At 40.0% G+C, this 22881-nt stretch overlaps 1 protein-coding gene across 1 annotated transcript; it reads right to left on the bottom strand.

Moving 5' to 3' along the window:
- Window positions 1–4063: 4063 nt before the first annotated feature.
- Window positions 4064–22264, bottom strand: LOC139660841 (CMP-N-acetylneuraminate-beta-galactosamide-alpha-2,3-sialyltransferase 1-like). Its single transcript, XM_071539093.1, has 10 exons — window positions 22167–22264; window positions 21898–22032; window positions 16633–16679; window positions 12402–12504; window positions 10704–10842; window positions 9041–9234; window positions 8753–8932; window positions 6211–6256; window positions 5124–5243; window positions 4064–4225 (listed from the first exon to the last, which is right to left on the bottom strand). Exons 1-10 carry the CDS (start codon window positions 22262–22264, stop codon window positions 4064–4066), a joined length of 1224 nt encoding a protein of 407 aa, XP_071395194.1.
- Between the last annotated feature and the right edge of the window lie 617 nt (window positions 22265–22881).

Below are 22881 nucleotides of genomic sequence, written 5' to 3'. Positions count from 1 at the left end.
ACTGTTGGCGCCTGAAAAGAGATGATTTTAAGGGAAAAGTGAGTGGAAGCATCTTCATTAAATTTGAGCTAATCTGCTCTTCTGATATAAACAGCTCTCTGTTTCTATGCTCAGGGAACTGGGAGAGGCTAAAAGAATCGATACGGTTTAAAAAATCAGTAGCGAGAGAATTAGGACAGTAAACATGACTGTTAAAATCCCCAAGTATTAATACCTTGTCATATTTGGGCATAGTAAGTGAAAGGAGTCCAGTTCAGTTCAGTTCATACTTTATTAATTTCCCGAGGGCAATTTGGTTTCAGCAACATACAGTACAAGATACAAACAATAACATGGACATACTGTACTTAAAACACATCCACATACATAAAGTGGTAAGAAGTGCAAAAACATGCAGAGAGCTTCCTCAGAATTTCATGACCCCTATGTTGAGTGTGAACTGAGCAGGTTGATAGCTGAGGGAATAAATGAGAATTTGTATCTGTATGTCTTAATCTTTGGGAGTCTAAAACGTTTACCAGGCTTTAGGGGTCTATACATTATGAGACAATGCAATTGAATCTTTCATCTAATAGTGAAGCTCAACTGTTCAACAGCTCAACAGTGGTAAATTCACCCACAGAGGTAATTGAGCAACTGAAACTGTTCTTAGAAATCACTAACAACCCTTCACCTCTACCAGATAGCCTAGGCTGGTTGAAAAAGGAAAAAATTGAAGGGGAGGATTCAATTAGGGGAATAAAATGGAGTCATAGTTTCAGCAACATCTCTTAAGAACCTGGCTGGGATGTTATCAAAACCAGTTGCTTTAGAGGAGTTGAGCCTCTTCAGCTTTTCAAGTACAACTGCCTCAGACACCTTTGTCAGAGAGAAGTCATCAGCTTGAACCCCTTGCAGAGAGCAGTACTGAAGGACATAACTCTCCCCATACTGCCCTGTCTGACCAGGTAGCTTCTCCACTAAGGCAAGGCAAGGCAAGGCAGCTTTATTTGTATAGCACATTTCATACACTGAGGCAATTCAAAGTGCTTTACAGAGTAATAAAAATACAGTAAAGGTAAGTACAGACAAGAGATACAAAAGATAAAAGACTTAAAAAGTAAACTAGTGCAGTTCAAATCAAGTGAAATAGAAAGAAAAAAGAACACAACAAACAGTTAAAATGAAGGCTACTTAAAAGCTAAGCTGAAAAGATATGTTTTTAGCCATTACAGGGTAGAGTAGGCAGGTTAAAATAGGAAAGTTTTAAGCTTTGACTTAAAAGTGGTCAGAGTCGGGGCTTGTCTAATATCATCTGGGAGGTTATTCCAGGTCTGTGTTGCATGATAACAAAACGCTGCTTCACCGTGTTTTGTTCTAACTCTTGGGACAGCCAGTAGGCCCCCAGATGTCCTAAGGGTCCTAGAAGGTTCATATGGCACAAGCATGTCAGAGATGTATTTGGGCCCAGAGCCACAGAGTGATTTGTAGACAAGCAGCAAGATTTTGAAATCAATTCTCTGAGTGGCTGTTAGCCAGTGTAAGGATTTTAGAACTGGTGTAATGTGGTCGTATTTCTTAGTTTTCGTCAGGACCCTGGCAGCGGCGTTCTGAATAAATTACATAAGAACAGACTATTGCAGTAATCCAATCTACTGGAAATAAAGGTGTGGGTAAGCCTTACTAGGTCTTGTTTGGACATTATTCCTCTGACTTGCAATATTTTTTAGATGGTAGTAAGCTGACGAAATTACAGATTTGATGTGGCTATTGAAATTTAAATCTGAGTCCAGGAAAACGCCAAGATTTCTGGCTTGACTCTTAGTTATGAGGGACAGGGAGTCAAGGTGAGAGCAGACATTCTGTCTTTCTTTCTGTGCTCCAAATTATCTCGGTCTTATCTCTGTTTAGTTGGAGAAAATTTTCATCCAGTCATTGATTTGTTCGATGCAGTGACACAGAGTTTCAACAGGTCCATAGTCACCTGGTGTAAGTGATATGTAGATTTGCGTGTCATCTGCATAATTATGGTTGTCTACTTTATTCAAGAGAGGTCCCAAAATGGACCCCTGTGGAACCCCGCAGGTCATGGCCATCTGCTCAAACACACAGTTTCCAATGGAGACAAAGTACTTTCTGTCATGAAGATATGACTTGAACCACTTAAGGACAGTTCCAGAGAGTCCCACCCAGTTTTCTAATCTTTGTAATAGAATTGTGTCGTCCACAGTGTCAAAGGCAGCACTAAGATCCAACAGTGCTAGAACAGAGACTTTGCGTGAGTCATTGTTCAGGCGAATGTCATTAAAAGACTGAAAGTTATCGAAGTAATTGTTCAGCGTTAAAAAGTTACTAAATTGTTGGTGAACAACTTTTTCAATAACTTTACCTAAAAACGGTAAGTTTGATATAGGTCGATAGTTATCCAGTACAGTTGCATCAAGACTGCTCTTCTTTAGGAGCGGCTTAATGACTACAGTTTTCAAAGCCTTTGGAAAAATGCCAGACTGGAGAGAATTGTTAACTACAAGTATTAGTTATTTTACCAGGCTGCTCAAAACTGTTTTAAGGAAGCTAGTGGGTAAAACATCAAGGCAACAGGTGGATGATTTGAGATTGGACACAGTTTCTTCGAGTGTTTTGTCGTCAATGGGATTACATTGTGTCATACCTACCAAGTTACTTCTGGAAGACTGCAGTGATGGTGCTTTTTTGTTTGGCATTGAGGAGTTAATCGCATGTCTGATGCCTTGAATCTTGTCATTAAAAAAGCATGCAAACTTGCTACATTTGCTGGTAGAAACTAGTTCTGGGGATATTGGAACCGGAGGGTTAGTTACTGTAACCTGTCAACGGTAGCAAATAGGATGCCTGAATTGTTACTGTTCTTGTTGAAGATCTCAGAGAAAAATGATTGCCTAGCACTTTTCAAGTTCAGACTGTAAATATGTATTTTTTCTTTATAGATTTCAAAGTGAATCTGGAGGTCTGATTTACGCCATTTTCGCTCTGCTTTCCGGCACTCCCTTTTCTGGGCCTTTACAGAATGAGTGTTTCTCCATGGTGCCTTTTGCTTACTAGCGATCAATTTAACCTTAGCAGGAGCAATGGCATCGATTACATTCGAAATTTTCTGATGTTATCCTGTTCTCTATGTCTAAGCTGATGTTACTGGTTTTAGTTTTCAATCATTTGCTGTAGCCAAGCTGCTTAAGGGACTGCCATAGTTTACCAGAGTCATTCTTATATTCGACCATGTTCTCATTGAAATAGGCGTTTTTATTGCTATGAATTAATCTGACACTGCTGCTGTTCTGGTTGGTTGGAGTGAATACCTGCAGACTGTTGGACCTTCGTGGATCAGGATGGAGAACCTCTGGCACTGAGAAAAAACACAGGCTACTCCCACTCACTGCCTCCAGCTCCATATATGGATGAAACAGGAAGTGTCATAGCTTCAGTTCCAAAATTGGAAGTGACAGCTTGTCGTCCTATTTACTGTTCGGGCCCGAGTTTGTCCAGACAGAAACATCAGGATGGCTGGTGATAGATTAGATTAAAATCAATGGATGGATGGATAAATGAAATAAAAATGGAAATAAAAGATACAACTCTGTATGACACCCTCCCAGGCTCCGCCCACAAAACAGTCAGTCCAGAAGTCAGAGAAGGCATAAAGTGGTGCTGTCCATCTTTCCATCTGTAAATCTGTCAATCTGTCGTCATGCCGGAGGTGTAGTTGGATCTTGGCCTCCTTCAATAAGTGGTGGATGCTCTGGGTCAGTAGGTCAGTAGGTCTGTTGGTCAATCAATTGGTCAGTCAGTAGGTCAGTCAGCAGGTCAGTCAATAGGTCAGCAGGTCAGTAGATCAGTCAGGAGGTCAGTAGACCTGTCAGCAGTTCAGTCTGTAGGTCAGTAGGCCTGTCAGTAGGTCAGTAGTCCAGTCAGTAGGTCAGTAGGCCTGTTAGTAGGTCAGTCAATAGTCCTGTCACTAGGTCATTAGGTCAGTCAGTAGGTCAGTCAGTAGTCCTGTCAGTAGGTCAGTAGGTTTGTCAGTAGGCTTGTCAGTAGTTCAGTAGGCCTGTCAGAGGTGCAGGCTGATCTTGCCCTCCTCGGCCAGCCGCTGGATGACTTGCATTTCAAATTTGCCGTTGTGGTGTCCGGTCTTCATACCGCGTTTGAGGTTGTCCTCCCAGTAGTGATGCCAGTCCCCCCGCTGGTCAGCACCATAGCCAAACACTGACACCTGCACACATAGACAGGATGTACTATAACACTGATGGACTATGATATACTAGAACATAATATACTATACTAACATATAGTGACATATGTGTTGGCCCCAACTCCCTCTGCCAGGGCTTGTGTTGTCTCTGTGGGCATGTCTGTTCTCTACTCCTGCAGGTTCTAGTGGGGCGGAGTGTTGTCAGGGGGAACAGAGTTGAAACGTTCGGTTCCGGAAGCATTTTTGACCAGCCGCCAGACTTATAGGGATTTTAACTTTAGGATTTTAACTGCCATATTACACAACAGAGAACAACTTCAGTCTCCGAGATCAGAAAACGATATAAAAGTTTGCTGTGATGATCCTCGGTTATAAATGTTTCAACCTCGTTAGTGCTGAATCGTGTTTTTTCTGTCGCTTCCGTGTTTAAAACGGCACCAAACACTACAATATCCATGATCCTTAGAGGCCGTTACTATGGTGATAGCACATCTGTGTGTCTGCCTTCTTTGTTGTGATGTAGGAGCCAGTCATAACACATACATCCTATGACACTCTATATAATTTACTTAACTTACATGTAATACTACATATGACATACACTATGACATACAACAATATACTGTAACATAATAATAGGAGATAGTGTAGAGTAAAATACTATGACATGCTATCCTAAGACATACTTATACTACATGATACTACAATCATATTATAACATACTATAACATATTACATCTTACTGCATCTTACTACATCTTTCTTAATACATCATACTGTTAACATATTACATCATAGTGGATTATATTACATACTATAAGGTAAATCGTACTGTATCACACTACACATATAAAAGTATTTTATTATTATCCTGTCAGATACTATACCATGTCATACTATGACAGACACACACACACACCTGGTCACACATGTGCAGGGCGAATATCAGGGTCAGCATGCCGGTAGACGGGTAGTGGCCGTGACGCTCATTCCAGTGGTCATGAACATATTTAAGGAACACTGGGTTCACCACCAGAATCTCCAACACACACACACACACACACACACGCACACACACACAAACACACACACAGTTGGGTTGATGATGATCCAGTCCTGTGTTTGGGTTAGCTGGCTGTTGTCACATATTTTCCAGTTGGTTTATTTCTCTTTAGTCACAGGTTGTTGTTTTTTTGTTTTTTTTATGAGCACTTGGTGTTTTATCTCATCTGTAGCAGTTTGTAATATTTTTGGTCTTATTTGTATGTGAAAATGCATGTAAGTGGACTGTTTACCATTGTCTGTTCAATCTATTTTTTTTCTCTACTATCTGTGACTCCTGTGACGTCTGATGCACCTGACCAGGTGGAGATCAAAAGATCAGTGATACCACACCAACACGGGTGCTTTATAGATTAGAACCCAGGCATGGCCACCCAGGCCGGTGTGTCTTTCCCATACATATGGAATATGTAACAGAGAGATCGTCTCGATACAATAGAAAACAGTTTTAACTTTCCTCTGTCCAGAACATTATTATTATCAGAAACTAATACTACAACTATCTGTTAAAAAACACTGTTGGAAAAAACATAAATAAAAACTTTGTGGAAAAAATCAAAAAGGCTAACTTGTCTAATTGTGAAAAATAAAATATGTGGAATGTTTTTACTTTTCATCGTTTTATGTGCAGTATAAAATAATAATAATAATAATAATAATAACAATAATAATAAACTGTATTTCTATAGCACCTTTCATACACAAAATGCAACTCAAAGTGCTTTACAATTTAGCATAAAAAAGGCATAAAACGGTTTAATAAAAATAATAAAATCAATTTAAAAAAGCGTGGAAGAGGATTAAGGCCACAAAATTTATTTGAGATTATGAGATTAACCTTAGAATTCTGAAAATAAAGTCCCCCCCCCCAAAAAAAACCCCCAAAAAGAATATAAAACTAACAAACCCAAACTATAAAATGGAATATTCTGCAGGGAGCCTACCTTGTCTTTATCAGCCTTCACTCTGGCTCTAACTTTCCTGTAGGTCCTGAGAGCGTGCGCGCATACACACACACACACACACACACACACAGAACAAAATTAATATATTGTTTGTTAAAATCTACTATGTATGTGTCTGTATGTGTGTATATGGCATGCTGATATATGTGAATACACACACGCACGCACACACACACACACACACACACACACACACACACACACCAACATACAACACGGCAGTAAAAGAAGATATACACCAAAGAGGTACACCAAAATTGCAACTGGTTCCAAGGCTGCGGTGATAGCTGTGTCAGAGACTTACTAACTTACTAGAGACTAACTGGGTTGAGATTCTGCACCCTAAAGCTCGACCGCTCCTTGTTGGTGTTTTGCTACAAACCTCCCAAACAGAATGAACGACTGTAAAGATTTTATGAAATTTGAATCTATTATTCTTGGTGATGTTAATACAAATTTACAGATATCTTCAAAGAAAAATGGACTGGTGAACTCTTTGCACAATTTTTGATTTTTTGGGCTCCTACATTTTTACAACCGATACAAGTTTTGCCAAGTTTCATTCACATTTTGTAAATTAAAATATCAATATGTGTTTTAAAAGAAAATTTCTCATCCAACCGAATTCCAAGGTATTTATAATGGGGAACTCGTTCAATACATGTGCGATTTAAAGGTCCCATATTTTACACTTCCCAGTGTTTTATTTTATGTCTTGAGGTCCATTAAAAACCGTTTGTGTGGTGTCATGAACCAAAAACACTCTCAATCCATTTTTACACGTTCATTTTCCAGCATCTCTCTGAGCCTAACCAAGCACAGGCTGTTTCTGTTGTTGTGCCTTTAAGGCTCATTAATATTAACGACCCCTCTGTTCTGATTGGCTAACCGTTTCAAGACTGAAATGTGAGACACCAGATCCCTGGCAGCTACAGGTAGGGAAAACTCTCTGGTAAATAAACAATGGCAACCGCTCAACCACTTTGAAAAAATCGTTTTGTTAGCCTATTATTTCTTACAAAAATGATAATGAGCGAACCTTTGTGATGCCACAAAGTTACAGAAGTCCAAACAGCTCATTTAGAGGCTTGCTTTTCTAATATGGATTATGTGGATTTAGATGGCGACTGTGCGTTTTGATACTTTCACCATGTTTAGATAGCACATCCACCTCCTTTATAATCAAAGAGGCAAGGGAAATCCCGTTATCCACAATATGGGACCTGTAAGGTACAGAGCTGAAGGTCATTAAAATGAATATCTCTTGCTCTAGAAAATAACATAAATTTAATCTTAGTCTTAACTCCAATTTAAGATCTAACAGAGATTTTTGCAAGGCATCAAAGCCGTGTTGCAGTTGCAGCTTGTATAGAATGTGAAAAACAATAAAGAATAGTGTCATCTGCATAGAGATGGACATTACAGGCTCTTTGTTATGTGACATCCTTTGTTATTGAGCAACACATAACTAAGCACATAACTACTGGAACTGTTATTTCATACCTTCATTTTCTCCTGAACAATCTCCCCCAATTTGTTAGATGTGCTGAATCTGTTGATTGTTTTAAGCAGCACCTGAAACTGCATCGCTCCAGGTTAGCCTTTTTATAATGTTTTATCTTTGTTTTTATGTCTAATATGTTTGTTCATTCTGTGTTTGTTCTTCTGCATTTTTATAGGCTATAGCCTCTCCAAAGTTGTATCTTTCTTTGTTTGTCCATTTTGTTTTGTTGTGTATGAAATGTGCTATATAAATAAAGTTTGCCTTGCCTTGCCTGGTCGTAGCAGCAGCAGTAGCAGTAGTAGTAGCAGTAGCAGTAGTAGCAGCAGTAGTATTAGAAATAGTAAAAGAACCCATAGTGGGGCTCAGGAATTCAGAGCAGTCAACATGTTTCCAGTAGAGCTGTGTGTTGAACAGTTCAAGGTGAACCTTATGTTCAGTGTTGTAAATGGGACTGCCCCAGTTTACCTGAGCTGCCAAGTTAGGTTAGATGGTCCACTCCCAGTATGAGTATAATGCTAGAGCCAGTGTACACTCTTGCACAGTGGCTGGAGTAAATAGTAATGCCGTTAGGAGCTTTTTTTATATACAGGAGTATTATCATGGAATAGTCTGCCTCGGACTATCAAGGTAGTGCCATCCAAAAATGTTTTTAGTAGTCAGGTCAGAGCCCACCTCTGGAAGAAAGTGTGTTAGCCTTGTTAGGCTCTAGACTAGGATCAGCACACGCACACACATACACATTCTTCCACTTGCATTACTAACAATGATTGTCGTTATTTACTCTCTTTCATTCACACAAATTCATGCATGCCTGCACACACCATAATACACACATGCACTCACACACTTTTCCACAGACATTAAACTTTGTAGTTTAGTTTAGGTGTAGTGTGAAATTTCTTCTATTTGTACTAAATATCTAGCATACGCACTGTATATAGCATACATACTGTATATATTTATGGGTCAGATATTCATATATATTTCTATATATTAGATAATATATTACTATATTACATTGTGATGTGTCCGGTGGACAGCGCGCTGGTCATCCACTGCAGGTCTCTCAGTTTGTAGGGCAGCAGCACGAGGCTGACGCCCTGCTCAAGATCCACCGCACTCTCCGGGTACAGGAAGTGATGTGTAGTCCGATTCCCAACATCCTGCTCAAAACCTTGCGTCACAGCCTTGTTCATCCTGAGGAGAAGGAGGAGGAGGAGAGCGAGATCATGATATTTATCAGAGACAATAAGGGTACTGTGTGTGTGTGTGTGTGTGTGTGTGTGTGTGCGCGCGCGCGTGTACCGGATCACGACACTGTGGGAGTCGATCTGCCGGCCATATCTGGACCGTAGCAGATTGCCTGAGTTGCCAACCACCGCACAACTACGGCAATGAGAGGGGAGGGGCTTGAAGTCCACGGTGGGTGGGGGGATGATCTGGAACATCTGCGATATCGCTTCCTCCAGAGGCTGCTTGTCTCTGGGCAACTGGAGCTGCTGGAGGGTGGGGGACAGTACTATATATAAGGATATATATCTACTCCTATCTACTACTATATATAAGGATAGACACATGACACATTCGCCCCAGAGGTCGTCAGGTGCTTGGACCCCACCAGTTGTCCCTTGCGGCTATATTTGAAGTTTAAACCGATTCTAGAAATGAAAACCAAGTTTTTATCCTATTAAAACCATATTGCATTGAAAAGTCCTTGAAAGTCCTTGACTTGAGACTTGCGCCGTCTCATTTGTGATTACCACAGCAGAATAAAATGAAGCTAAAATCGAGATTCATTTTTCTGACCCACAGTACGTATTGTCACATTTTTGTATCGCGATATATTGAATTTCGATATATTGTCCCATCCCTAGTGAAGAGACAAACTACTGCCTCATGTTGAACAGCAGGTGGATTGTAGTTTTTCCTAACATGACTTTATCACACAGCTAATTATGGATTTAATGGGACTATTTTCATTATTTACGTTCTTCTGGGATAGTGAAGTATTCAACTGTTCCTTCTGGTATAAGGGGCTCAACCATAATGAATCCTTACTCCCGGGCCCTACCCTCAGCCTCTCCCTCCCCGGGGTTTTGTTAAGAATCAGAGAGCGGATTGTTGCAATCAGTGGGGACATCAAAGAGATGTACCATCAGGTACGCCTCCTACCTGAGATTCCCCATTGAGATTCCTATGGTCACCATGAAGAGGGACGAGAACCCTGAAGTCTATGAGTGACAGGTGCTGCCATTTGGGATGACATGTAGCCCATGTTGTGCCTCCTTTGGCCTAAACAAACAAGTCTTCACCCACAATGATCCTGGAGAAGAAGTGTGATTTTCCGTTGATGATGCAAGAGACATGCAGCTCCAGTTTCCCTTCAATAACTGAACTGGATTTTTACTGATTTCCCCGGTGTGGGAGAGTTTATGTGTGCCACTGACAAACTACCACATGTATACCCATATCTAGTGCCCAGTTAAGCATGTTCCCTACTGTGCTGTTGTGCTTCATCAAAGTTGCTAAAGTAAAGACAAGTCAACTGTATCACAAGTCTCCAGTGTGTTCTAACCAACACCCCATGGTGAACTCAGAGATAGTGCACAGGCCCCTAATACAGTTCTCCTAAGCCTACTACTTTACAGCAGTGATTGTGGCGTTAAAGTCATGTTAGATAAAATAATATTAGTAATGTTAATAGCAGTGTTGGGAATAACGCGTTACAAAGTAACTACTGTAATTTACTGTAATTAATTACTGTAATTACACTACTTTTGGCAGTAACTAGTAATGTAACTAATTACTTTTTCAAATTAATAACGCAATTACAGTTACTGAAATTTAAATGGGCTCGTTACTCGTTACTGGATTATCCGGTTTATGATCATCCGACAACACTGGTTAATAGTACCAGTAATGGCAACAATACAGTATTACTAACAGCGTCAGTACTTTCTGTCCTTACCAGCCACCATTTGAGAGCATTGCTGGTTAACTTGTTGTCGGTTGTGTTGAGGATGAGTGGTTGTTGAGGATTGTAACGTTGGCTAAACCAGTCCGACAGCCCCAGGTCTGAAATACAGGGGTTAGCACAACCACAAGGCCTAGGAGAGAACAACAAGGAAGACTCAGTCTGATTGAAGCAGAACAACAAAGAGGAGTCAGACTGATAGGAGCACAACAACAAGGAGGAGTCAGTCCGATTGGAGCACAACAACTGGGAGGAGTCAGTCTGATAGGAGCAGAACAACAAGGAGGAGTCAGTCCGATAGGAGCAGAACAACAAGGAGGAGTCAGACCGACAGGAGCAGAACAACAAGGGGGGGTTAGACCGATAGGAGCACAACAACAAGGAGGAGTCAGTCCGATAGGAGCAGAACAACAAGGAGGAGTCAGACCAACAGGAGCAGAACAACAAGGAGGAGTCAGTCTGATAGGAGCAGAACAACAAGGAGGGGTCAGTCCGATTGGAGCACAACAACAAGGAGGGGTTAGACTGATAGGAGCAGAACAACAAGGACGAGTCAGTCCGATAGGAGGAGAACAACAAGGAGGAGTCAGACTGAGAGGAGCAGAACAACAAGGAGGGGTTAGACTGATAGGAGCAGAACAACAAGGAGGGGTCAGTCTGATAGGAGCAGAACAACAAGGAGGGGTTAGACCGATAGGAGCAGAACAACAAGGAGTCGTCAGTCCGATAGGAGCAGAACAAGAAGGAGGAGTCAGTCCGATAGGAGCACAACAACAAGGAGGGTTTAGAATGATAGGAGCAGAACAACATGGAGGGGTCATATAGGCATATGGAGCAATGGAAAGTAGATTATACATAAGAATAGAGCAAAAGAGTTGATATTAAACATAACACAACAAAGAGTTTAAATGAACTCTCATCACGTCACATCACATAAGTTTTAAGTCTAGAGCGAGGGACAACCAGTAAGCCTGGCCAGAAGACCTAAGTGACGTGCTTGTAATGTAGGGATGGAGGTCACAGATGTACACAGCTTCCTGACCATGCAGGGCTCTATATGTAATTACAGGAACTTTAAATTGAATCCTAAATTTGATGGGAAGCCATCAAATCAGAAGCCATCAGAAGCTAAAATGGGTGTGATGTGAGATGTCTTGCTGGACCTGGTCAAAAACCTTGCAACAGTTTTCTGGACCATTTTTAGACGGTCCAGGGACGAGGCTGAGGCATGTGAAAAGGGAATTATAGCTGTCCTAGCAGGATGATATAAAAGCATGAATATTAATAATCATCTGCAACTCAGGTTATGACACAACAGACCAGAGTTTGGCAATGTTTCTTAAGTGGTAAAAACATGTACTAGTCAATACTTAATATGTTGATCAAAGTACATAGCCTGATCAAAAATAAGACAAAGATTTCTCAGGTTAGACTAGACGGATGAGGAAAGGGACCCAGTACATAATAATAACTTTTCCAAGGTTACACTGAGTAACCTTGGAAACAATACTGTCAGATGCAAAGATAAGAACCTCAGTCTTATCTGTGTTAAGCTGTAGAACGTTATTAGTCCAGTCCATCCAGCCAGTCCTTAATAGCAATCGGACAATTGTGTAAAACAGACAGCTTCAGTATATATACTGTACATGTTGCCAATTTTGCGATACAGAATCATGAACTTCACTGTGTTACCTCTGTGCCGCCATGGGATTGGGCAAAACAGGCTCCGCCCCCCCGGCCTGGGGCTCGGCAGGCTCCACCTGTCCAGCTTGGGAGTCTCCACCCTGCGGCCACCCTGCGACCCAATTACATGTGTGCAGATAAATACATTTTGTACAGGTTGGTTTCCCAGGTTGGTTATTACTTAGTTATTTCCAGTCATACTATGTAATTAATGGCCTGTAATTTAAAGGGTTACCATGTTTTTAATAAAATCTATGTAATTTGCGTTTTCAAAATACAAAAAATATAATGAAGAATCTGTAAACTCTGTCATAGTTTCAAGTTTAACATTTTCTTTAACTTCCATTTCACATGGGAAATTTGGCTAATATAAAATTACTATTTACAATTCAAACCTTACTATAATGGCTTTCTCCCAGTAAATACTTTACTGTTTATAACATAACTGTCAGAACTGTTTAAAAATTATGAAATTCAGATACATTTAAGGAAAAAATATTGGCTACCTCTGGTAATTACGGAAGCTGAGAACGGCCGTGCTTGCAATTATTTTTTTAATGCCGTTATCTCGAGATCACGAGTTAATTATCTTGTTATCTCGAGATAACAAAGCTCGTTTTCTCGAGATAACGGGTTAATTTATCTCGTTATCTCGAGAAAACAAAAGGCCGATTTCACGAGATAACGAGATAATTTATCACGAGAAAACTCGAAAATGAGTGTCTGATCATTTGATCACACCTGATTTCAGCCTTCAAGATCACTGTCATGACTGTCGGGGAGGATTCATAACTGAACAGTAAGTCAAGGCATAAATGTGTAGTGCACTTACGATTTTCAGCTTAAATCAGTTGCTACAGTTGTCAAGACGCCATCTATGCATGCTGGCATGGCACTCCTGATCTCTGATAAACATAAGTAATAAGAGGAAACGACATTTTGTTTTCTCGTGATAACGGGTTGATTATCTCGTTATCTCATGATAACAAAGCTCGTTTTCTCGAGATAACGAGATAATTAACTCCTGATCTCGAGATAACAGCATTAAAAAAAATAATTGCAAGCACGGCCGTTCTCGGCTTCCATAGGTAATAGTTATACTAATCCTAAAACAATGCACTTTTGCTACTACAGCTACAACACTAATATTCCTACTACTACTGTGTCTATACTAATGATTCTGCTAGTGCTACTAACAAAAAATAATGATAAACAGTAATTATCACTTTGATCGCTATAGTACATGATGTTGTCTTGTGACATTGGTTCAGACAATAATGCTAATGCTAATGCTAACAATAATAATAACTAGAAGGGCACTCAGAGAGTGCAGACCTCCGTCAAGGTTTGTGCTATTATAGTCCAGTAATAATATAACTTGACCTCCCACAAATTGCAACAAAAACAAACTCAATGGATTTTATGTACTCAATATGTTCTGAATGAGAGAAAAAAAGTCCTAAGGAATTGTATGAAGGGAAAGTTTTGAAAATCACCTAAATATGATCCTACCAAAACGCCTTTTTAGCCTTTTTTTATAATGTAAGTCTATGGGAGGACTGTTCAAACCATGCCCACTTAACTACTCTTTCATACTTTAAGCTAGAAACTCCATTCAAACTTTAAACGGGTCACCACTTTTAGTACTTTATTACTCTTATTCAGCTTTTTGATACCTTTTGTACTTTTTAGTTTAAGTTTTATACTTTTTTCAGCTTTTATAATGGGAGCCAGCCTACAGTGCGTGATGTCATAACACACTCTAGCAGACTGTACAGGCTGTACTTTTTACTAAATTCACCCATTTTAAAACTGTGACAGTTCACACAACTTTAACACTACATACACATATTATACATCAAACCCTTCTACAATCATATATAATACCACATTTCAGGGGTTTGTGGGGATGAGAAATCCAATTTTGAGTTTATTTTGTAATTAACCTTAATCCTACCGACTGGGGTACCCGCAGACCCCAGAGCTATACTTTTTGTCATATCTCACAGGTGTTTTTATTCTATCATTCCAATTTTTCATGACTTTGTCAATCAATTTGTTCCTAATGACTTCATATCATTGTTTTCTGTTTCTGTTTTAATTAGTGGTTTTTAAAGATACCAATGTATTGGGGTCCTGGGGGACCCCAGTCAAAAGCACCCAATTCCGCCTATGCAGTTTTAATAGCCCTAACCCTAACCCTCGACTGACATAGTAAATGAGCAGCACAAGTACATCTGTATCATTTCTTTTCACGATGATGTTTTGATATCTGTCAGAGAGGTGAATTGCATGCAGCACCATTCTGGTGTCAGCTTCCTCTTGTGTGCTGTACAACTCAGGCAGGCAGTAGACACCTGTGTGGTTAACCGTCCTGACCTCCTGGCCATTTTCAAATCCACCTGCTAATATAATGGAATCTTGGTCTTTGAGTTTCTTAGGTGCTGCACTGACGATGTAGTTTGATACAAACAAGCAAAGGGCTTCTTTGTTACCACAGCTCTGCAAGTACAGTCTATAAGAACATTTCCGGTTCCTGTGATGCAATGTGTTCTGCTGTCTCTTATGTTTCCTCTTCTCTCCCTCTCAAAACACTTAATTGAAAGCAGGTGGATTTGAAAATGGCCAGGAGGATTAGATGAAATGAATGAATGAAATGAATGAATAAATGAATGATTTCACTAATGCAAGCAAAATAATTGTTCTTTGGAAATGTGTCTGTCTGATGTTTCCACCTATGACTGCACTTTATGGTGCTGATTCACAATAAAACCATATTTCGAGGGCTTGGAGCCAAAGGGGCGTAAGTGCGTTATAGTAGATTTTACAGGAGAGCCAAAACAAATTTTGATCAAACTTGGATCAGCTGCTGTTACCACATACTAAGCACAATATTTTAACTTTTTCTTTTTTATCAGATTGAGCATTACTATAAAAACAATACTGCTACAGTTTAAGTTGAATTATATTTGTTAACCTTTTTAAAAATGGCAAAAGAGTGAAATACGCCTTTTTGGCCCAAACATTGTCCCAATACAGCCATGCAGAATATGGGCGTATGTAAGTAAACAATTGTAAAACACATTCATTTAAATACAAATCTAGCAATTACACTTCAATCAACACTGAAATATAAAACAAGATCAGAATGAATATCTTTATCTTGAAGTAATACTCAGCAACTTTTCACCAAGGCCTTTAAAATTGTAGCTAAATGGAACATATCAAACTGATTGATACATTTTTTCTGTTAAAAACTTTTAATAAACCTTTTTAATAAACCTCTATAGACATAAGAAACTACTTTTGATTCTAAACTACTGCTTTTTTTTTCTTTTGCTAGTATAATACATTTTTGTATGTGTCCCAGGACACATCACTTATTGATGTGTGTTACTGTCCTGTGCAATGGAGCTTTTCCTATTGATGTATTTACATCAGTGCAAATATGATGTAAATACAACCAGTAGGTAGAAAATGACATGGGATTAACTTGGTACTCCCTCTTTCAGGGCAGGGCATCACTTCATTGATGAATTTAATGACTTTTGTAGTAAAAAGAAAAATTATGACCATCCATTTCATGAAGGGGACATGTCAAAGTTATGAAAAAACAAGGTCATGTGTGACATCATGCACTGTAGGCTGGCTCCATAGGATCCCATTATAAAGGTTGAAAAAAGTATAAAACTTAAACTGCGATTTCTCAAAAAGTACAAAAGGTATCAAAAAGCTGAATAAGAGTAATAAAGTACTAAAAGTGGTGACCCGTTTAAAGTTTGAATGGAGTTTCTAGCTTATGAAAGAGTAGTTAATTAGTAAGTTCAAAGTGGGCATGGTTTGAACAGTCCTCCCATAGACTTACATTGTAAAAAAAGTTTTGGTAGGATCATATTTAGGTGATTTTCCAAACATCATATAATTCCTTAGGACTTTTTTTCTCTCATTCAGAACATACTGAGTACACAAAATCCATTGAGTTTGTTTTTGTTGCAATTTGTGAGAGGTTGACCCACATTTTTGGGTAAAATGCCTGGACTATTATTGCTTGTTCGTGAGTCGGATCCGGATTTGCTCCAAAATGTAATGGGTCTATGCTACACCCTTCCACGAAGTTTCATGAAAATCGGGCCAGTAGTTTTTCCGTAATCCTGCTAACAGACAAACAAACGGCACCGAAAACATAACCTCCTTGGCGGAGGTAATAATAATAATAATAATAATACTTCTCATCCCTCACCAGTCTTCCCACTGGTGGGCAGGAAGTGTCTCCTCTGGACGGTCTGACTGGCGAGCATGAGGACAAGTAAGACACCAACCACCAGAGTAATGTGCAGTATCCTCTTCAACAACATGGCTGACAGAGGAGCAGGGTCTAGATCTGTCAGTCACAGGTTCAGTCCTCTATGTCAGCATAGTTTGTCTGTCTACCTGTCCACTGTGTGTGTGTGTGTGTATATGTGTGTGTGTGTGTGTGTGTGTGTGTGTGTGTGCGTGTGTTACTGTCCTGTGCAATGGAGCTTTCCTATTGATGGGAACAGCCTTTGTGGGTCACGCCCCTGACTCTGGTCTGTATGAGAGAGAGACAGAAAGAGAAACAAAAGCATCATCATCATCATCATCATCATCACCAACATTAAAGATATACCATGTAACATTAAAGAGATAAGATTTATCTTTTCATCTCTCAGCAAGGCTAAAATGTGATGTAGCATGGTTAGCATTCCTCATTACTGCTAGTGGTATTCATTGGCTTCAGCTGGATTGGGAGATAGTTTTCTGGCCTTTGCCCCTATTGGTTGATTTCAATGAAATTTTGAGGACATGGTCTAAATACATCCCTTAATAAATGGACCAAGGGGCATGCAGTTATGGTGATTTTTGTGTTAAGCCACGCCCATTTTCAACTTCATTGATTAATAGTGGCCATACTGTTCATCCAAATGGTTTGTTTATACATAGTTTATGTATCTTGGTCCATTAATGCTATGCTGAAAGTTTGGTGCAAATTTGTCAAATTTGTGTTTATCAAAAAATTTAAAATATCTAAAAAAAAAAAACTTTCCAGGCAGACCTTGAGGGTCCTCAAGGAAAATGTATATGTAAGTAAGGACAGCTGCATATGTGTACCAAGTTTCATGTAAATCAGAAAAAAACGGTGTAGGAGTTATGGCATTTCAAAGTTTGAAATTTTAACCTTTAATTATATTGCCCCCATCAGGCCGATTGGCCTCAATATCAATCTCAGCAGGCATGTGAGGGACAGCAAAGCGACATGGTATTGATCCAGCGCACAGCCCTTTAACAGCACCTCACAGCCTCCTCTACTTATTCTGTTGGACTGAATGGTCTTAATGTGTTTTTAATGAGCGTTGAACTACTCATGCCCTTGTGCTGAACTTCCTGTTTAGTACAGACAGGATGCAGAAGGAGGGAGGGGAGGGAGAGAGAGAGAGAGAGAGAGAGAGACAAAGACAGAGACAGAGAGAATTTGCAACTGCAAATTGGATTGTCCAAAGTGCTCTGAAATGCATTTGCTTACTGTAAATATTTGAACATTTTGCACTAAATTTAGACCAGTAATTCACTGTAATAAATCAATTAATGGTGACTAGCACCTTGCCTGAGTACTTGGGAATAGAAAGGTTCAACTATGTAGTGAAGATTGGCTTTAACACCAATTATCATGATGAGAAACACTTAGGCTTCTGGACTTCAGAAAGGAAATGCACAAGAATATCAGAACTCCTACCTTCCCTAGTGCTTGCGAGACCAGGAAATGTGATATTAGATTGCTTTGACTTGGGTCGGCATAATGGTAATGACAATTTGGTTGTCTGTGTACATACAAGTACACGTTTTTCCATCAATAGCAATTGCTATGTATGGAGAGGATGCAGCACAGTCTGATTATCGTGTTTTCTTGTTTAATGTAGGTCTTTGGCTTTAGCTCACACTGTTTCTGACTCTATGCGCTTTTGCAGAACTAACTCTTGGTTTGTTTCCTTCGATGTGCATTGACATTATTTATGTAAGTAATCCCACCCCCCAAAAAAATCCCTAATTCCCTCTAAATCCAATAAAAAATCAAACTATCAGGTTTACTTTTGCTATGCCAAGACAAATCCAGACCCATTATTTCATCACGATTGCTAGTAATTCTCTTATTATTATTGGCAGATTAAACTTTTTTTTTTTATTATTCTATAGTCTGGTCAGGCTTCTCTGCCAGGATAACTGAATTCCATTGCCTCATATTTTCTGGATGCCCCATCAATTAGGATGCATATGCGGTCAGCATTAATGTGAGGCCACAGACACAGGACTGATCGATACAGACGAGACTGCGTGGAGACATTGACGAATGCACACACTCATGAGAAATCCTACTTACACTGCACACAGACAAACAAGGATTTGTTCAAGGAACCTTAGGGAAGGGTAATGGTTCTATATAGAACGGTAAAGACTGTAAAGAACCGTCTGATTTGTTAAAGCTGCACAATGCACATTGGCAGCCCCAAATAGCAGCAATAGGTAACTGTTTTCAGAATTTCATTTGAGCAAATGAGATGTGACATTCTTCTCTATTGTAGCCCCACTTTGTGATTTAGACTGGTAAGATCTTAACATGAAAATGCATTGCACAGCTTTAAAAAAAAAAACAACAACAAAAAAAACACTGACAAATCAGAATAAGGAACAAAGCGAGGTTCTTAGAAAGCCCTTTTAATACTGCTGGTTTGGAACATTTAATGCTTTCTTAAAGGGTTCTTTGCAGCAATATAAGGGTCCCATGTAGAACCATTTGAGTATGGTACAACAAACCTTCCTAAAAGGGTTCCTTATAGCACCAAAAGGGGTTCTAGTACGGCCTAAAGAACCGTCTTCTGGTATGATATAAAGCCTTTTTTTTAAGAGTGCATGTACTACACACAGCGCACACACACTACACAAACTTGCACAGATACATATCAGATGTACAAGGCGATACAAATATGCATGAGGATACACAGACATGAGCTCACAACGGCTGCATACACACACGCACATGCACATGCACACACACACACACAATGTACCTTGTCTAGATGCTGCAGCGGGATGACAGCTCCCCTAACACACGTCACAGACACACTCCCACTCAGATCCGCAGGAATGTAGCACAAACCAGACCTAACAACAGGCCCAGACTGTGGCCAAGTTCAACTGTTTTGTTTCCCTGTGAAATGGTTGTTGTTTTGTTTCCCTGTTTGCATTAATAGTTATTGCAAAGTGGGGGCATCTGCAGGTTTAATCAGGTAGTGCAGAAAGTCTGTTACACCCTTAAAGGAATACAGAGTTTTTGAGAGAGGTTACATTGAGGTACATTGGTCAACTTACCCATTAAGTGATGTGAATATACATGCCAAAATCATCCATGTGTCCCCGGTAGATTGTTACACACTCCAGTGCTCCATGCTAACACTTTAGCATACACTATGCTGAGTGATAGTAGGTGACTAGCATTATCTCAAAAGTGAGAAAATGAGAACTTGTAGCAGCTCTAAAGCTAAATGGTAGGTAATCTTAAAAGATATGTGGCCAAGTTTGGCAGTTTTGTGTAGGAGATTGGTACATTCTACACAAAACATGTTGCTAAACAACTTATTAATTATCTTGAAAGTAATAATTTTCTGCACCCAAAAAACTATTTGGGTTTAGACCAAGGTATTCAACAGAGTTGGCGAACTGTTACCTCACTGAAACTATAAAATATTCATTAGATGAAGGCAGTGTAGTGGGAGCAGTATTTTTGGACTTTAAAAAAGCATTTGATACCATGAACCATGAAATTCTCTTAAATAAACTCCAAAAATTTAATTTCTCAAATGATGCAGTAACTTGGTTTAGATCTTATCTTGAATGCAGAGAGCAGTGTGTTAGAATAAACTCTATCCAGTCATCTGTCCAAACTTGCCAAATGGGCATTCCACAAGGTTCAATTCTGGGCCCCTTACTTTTTAGTTTATATATAAATGATTTACCTGACAGCTGCAAAAGAGTTAGCTGTCAAATGTATGCAGATGACACAATTACACACGTCAGCAAAAACCCCTCAGATGGCAACAGAAATGCTTTCAAAAGAAATGTCTGCTGTGTGTGATATTTTCTCATTGATCATATTGTATAACCGTTTGAGACCAGGCCACCCAAACAACAATTACACCCATTAGGTCATTATATAAACAGACATTGAAACTGATGTATCAGAAATCAGTTAGATGGCACCATTGCCTAATTCTACAGAAATACAATCTACTCAGTTTTGACAGTTTTGTAAACTTTTCATTTATAAAACTTATTTTTAAGTGTGTAAACAATCTTGTTCCAGAAATACTCTGTCAATTGGTAAACAAACAAGACAGTGGAATCAGAACTAGGGGTGCAGCAAGTGGAAATTGTAGAGCAGCAAAACGCAGCAAACAACATTTGGTCAGTCATCCTTTTCAGTAAGAGGTATACAATTGTGGAATGCATTACCATCTGAAATAAAAAAAAACTAACAGAGTTCAAGGTTTTTAACACACATGCAAAACAATGGCTGAAACTGAAACAAGCCTGTGAACACTGAGATTGAACAGGCAGTCACACGGGACCTACAAAGTAGTGAAATCAACGACAGAGACAAGAGATTTTTGATTCGTAAGAACGTCTGCATCCCAGTTATATACACATTACCCAAAATTCACAAAGATAAATTTCCTGTACCAGGCCGCCCCATAGTCTCAGGCAACAACTCTCCTCTAGAACCACTTTCACAAGATGATGATGAATTTTTGAAAGCACTTGTACAGACTCTTCCCTCCTACAATCGAGACTCAGCAGACCTCATTAACAAACTACAGAGCAGATCCATTGATACTTATACTCTCACAGTAGTCACCTTTGATATTGAGTCGCTATATACCAATATTCCTCAGAATGAAGCAATAGTTTGCATTGTCACAGAGATCTGACAGTACTCCATCCAACACTGGACCTCGCCTACAGAGCAGTTTCTTTGTCAATCAAGCATTAGAAAGTGTCCTCACTCCAAAATGAAATGAAGATTTTCTTTAAGAAGATGAGCATCTCAGCCCTATCCACAGAGAGACGGTTCCTCTTTTCCTCTATGATGTTAGAGGCTGCGCTGAAAAGTCTCCCACTGTCCACACTTTGTGCATGGGGGAGAAAGAAAGCAGCATGCAATAGCAGCCAGGGAGGGAAATCATTTTGCATTTACCTTCCAGTGTTGGAGTGGATCGTCAGACCTCAAAATTGTTTGCTCCAAGAGGCAGGTCTGCACCTGATGAAGTGCAGATGGTTGCTGGGCCTCCTGGCTCCATCTCAGACTCTTCTAAGATCTCATCAAAGACAATGCAAAGGCTGATGCTTGCAGTACTTCCATGTGGTGCCTTTTCTCTCTTTTTTTATCTCAGCATTCAAAAATGTAGGCCACAAATTAGTATTTAATTGGACTTGCCTGTGTTTGTATCTGGGATCCACCATAGTCACAATGCAGTAGGGTGGCTCAGTCTCAACCTGGCTGAAGCGCTGGTTCACCGCCTCCAGAAGTGTGCTCTTCATAGTCTTCATCCCCTGGTCACTGTCGCTCTCTCTCGAGTAAGAAGACATTTCAGTACTGTTATTGCAGGGATAACATCAGCTGTTGTGGCAGACGGGGCGCTCATCTGCCTTGTCAGTTCTTCAAAGGGCTTTAAAGCGATGGCAGACTTCTACATTAGTGCCCACTGGTTGGCATTCAGTATAGCTGGAAGGTTGTGGTTAGCAGCATAAGCGCTGAGAGGCCGTTTCTGCTCCAGGAGGCTCTCAATCGATGTGATGGACATCTTGCTGCAGGCGCTTGGGGATTTTCATGTCCACCTGGATATCCTCCAGCCGCGAGTAGGCCAGTTACGAATGCTTTAAAGTACCCTACAATCTTCCTTGCTGTGATGCCACGCTGAGAGAGCAGACCCTCCTGTACCACCAGCTGCAGCTTGTGCGCGACGCATCCATAGCTTTTTTTCATGTTTCTTGCGTTGTCCCTTAACACGACATGGACCCGTTTTTTTGGTCTATTTTCCACATGTCCAGCATCTCCTCAGTTGCCTGTGTTATATGCTCGGCTGTATGAGACCCGCGAAACTCTTTGCCATGCAATACGGCATGTTTGAAATTGAAACTGGAGTCAATCCAGTGTGCCATACGGCTAAGGAGTGACACAGGGCAAACACTTGAGGTCCAAATGTCAGTAGTGAAACTAATGGCAGCTATATCTGTTAAGCAACCTGCTAGGTAGTCACGAACCTTGCTGAAAACTTCTGGTAAAGAATTTGCAATGTAATGTCAAGAGGGTAGGACATAACGTGGCTCCAGATATTCAATAAGATGGCGAAAGCCTACTTCGGTGCATTAGCCGGACTGGTCACCTGCGAGAACTTGCCGTTTTCTTTAACATGGTGTT

This window comes from Centroberyx affinis, unplaced genomic scaffold (genome assembly GCF_046629955.1).
Source record: "Centroberyx affinis isolate AG114_WGS23_722 - 3 ecotype Tasmania unplaced genomic scaffold, CSIRO-AGI_Caff_v1 ptg003392l_1, whole genome shotgun sequence".
Lineage (NCBI taxonomy): Eukaryota > Metazoa > Chordata > Actinopteri > Beryciformes > Berycidae > Centroberyx > Centroberyx affinis.
Note: the sequence above shows the minus strand (reverse complement) of the source record. Positions and strands in the feature narration are given on the sequence as shown.

What these genes read in the sequence shown, in the direction of transcription:
- LOC139660841 (XM_071539093.1), bottom strand. Translation starts at nt 22,264, where the DNA reads ATGTCCATCACATCGATTGAGAGCCTCCTGGAGCAGAAACGGCCTCTC. An exon ending in GCCCACCAGTGGGAAGACTG is followed by an intron (nt 12,505 to 16,632) that starts GTGAGGGATGAG and finishes ATTGGGTCGCAG; the next exon opens with GGTGGCCGCAGGGTGGAGAC. An exon ending in TGAAGGCTGATAAAGACAAG is followed by an intron (nt 5,244 to 6,210) that starts GTAGGCTCCCTG and finishes TGTGTGTTGGAG; the next exon opens with ATTCTGGTGGTGAACCCAGT.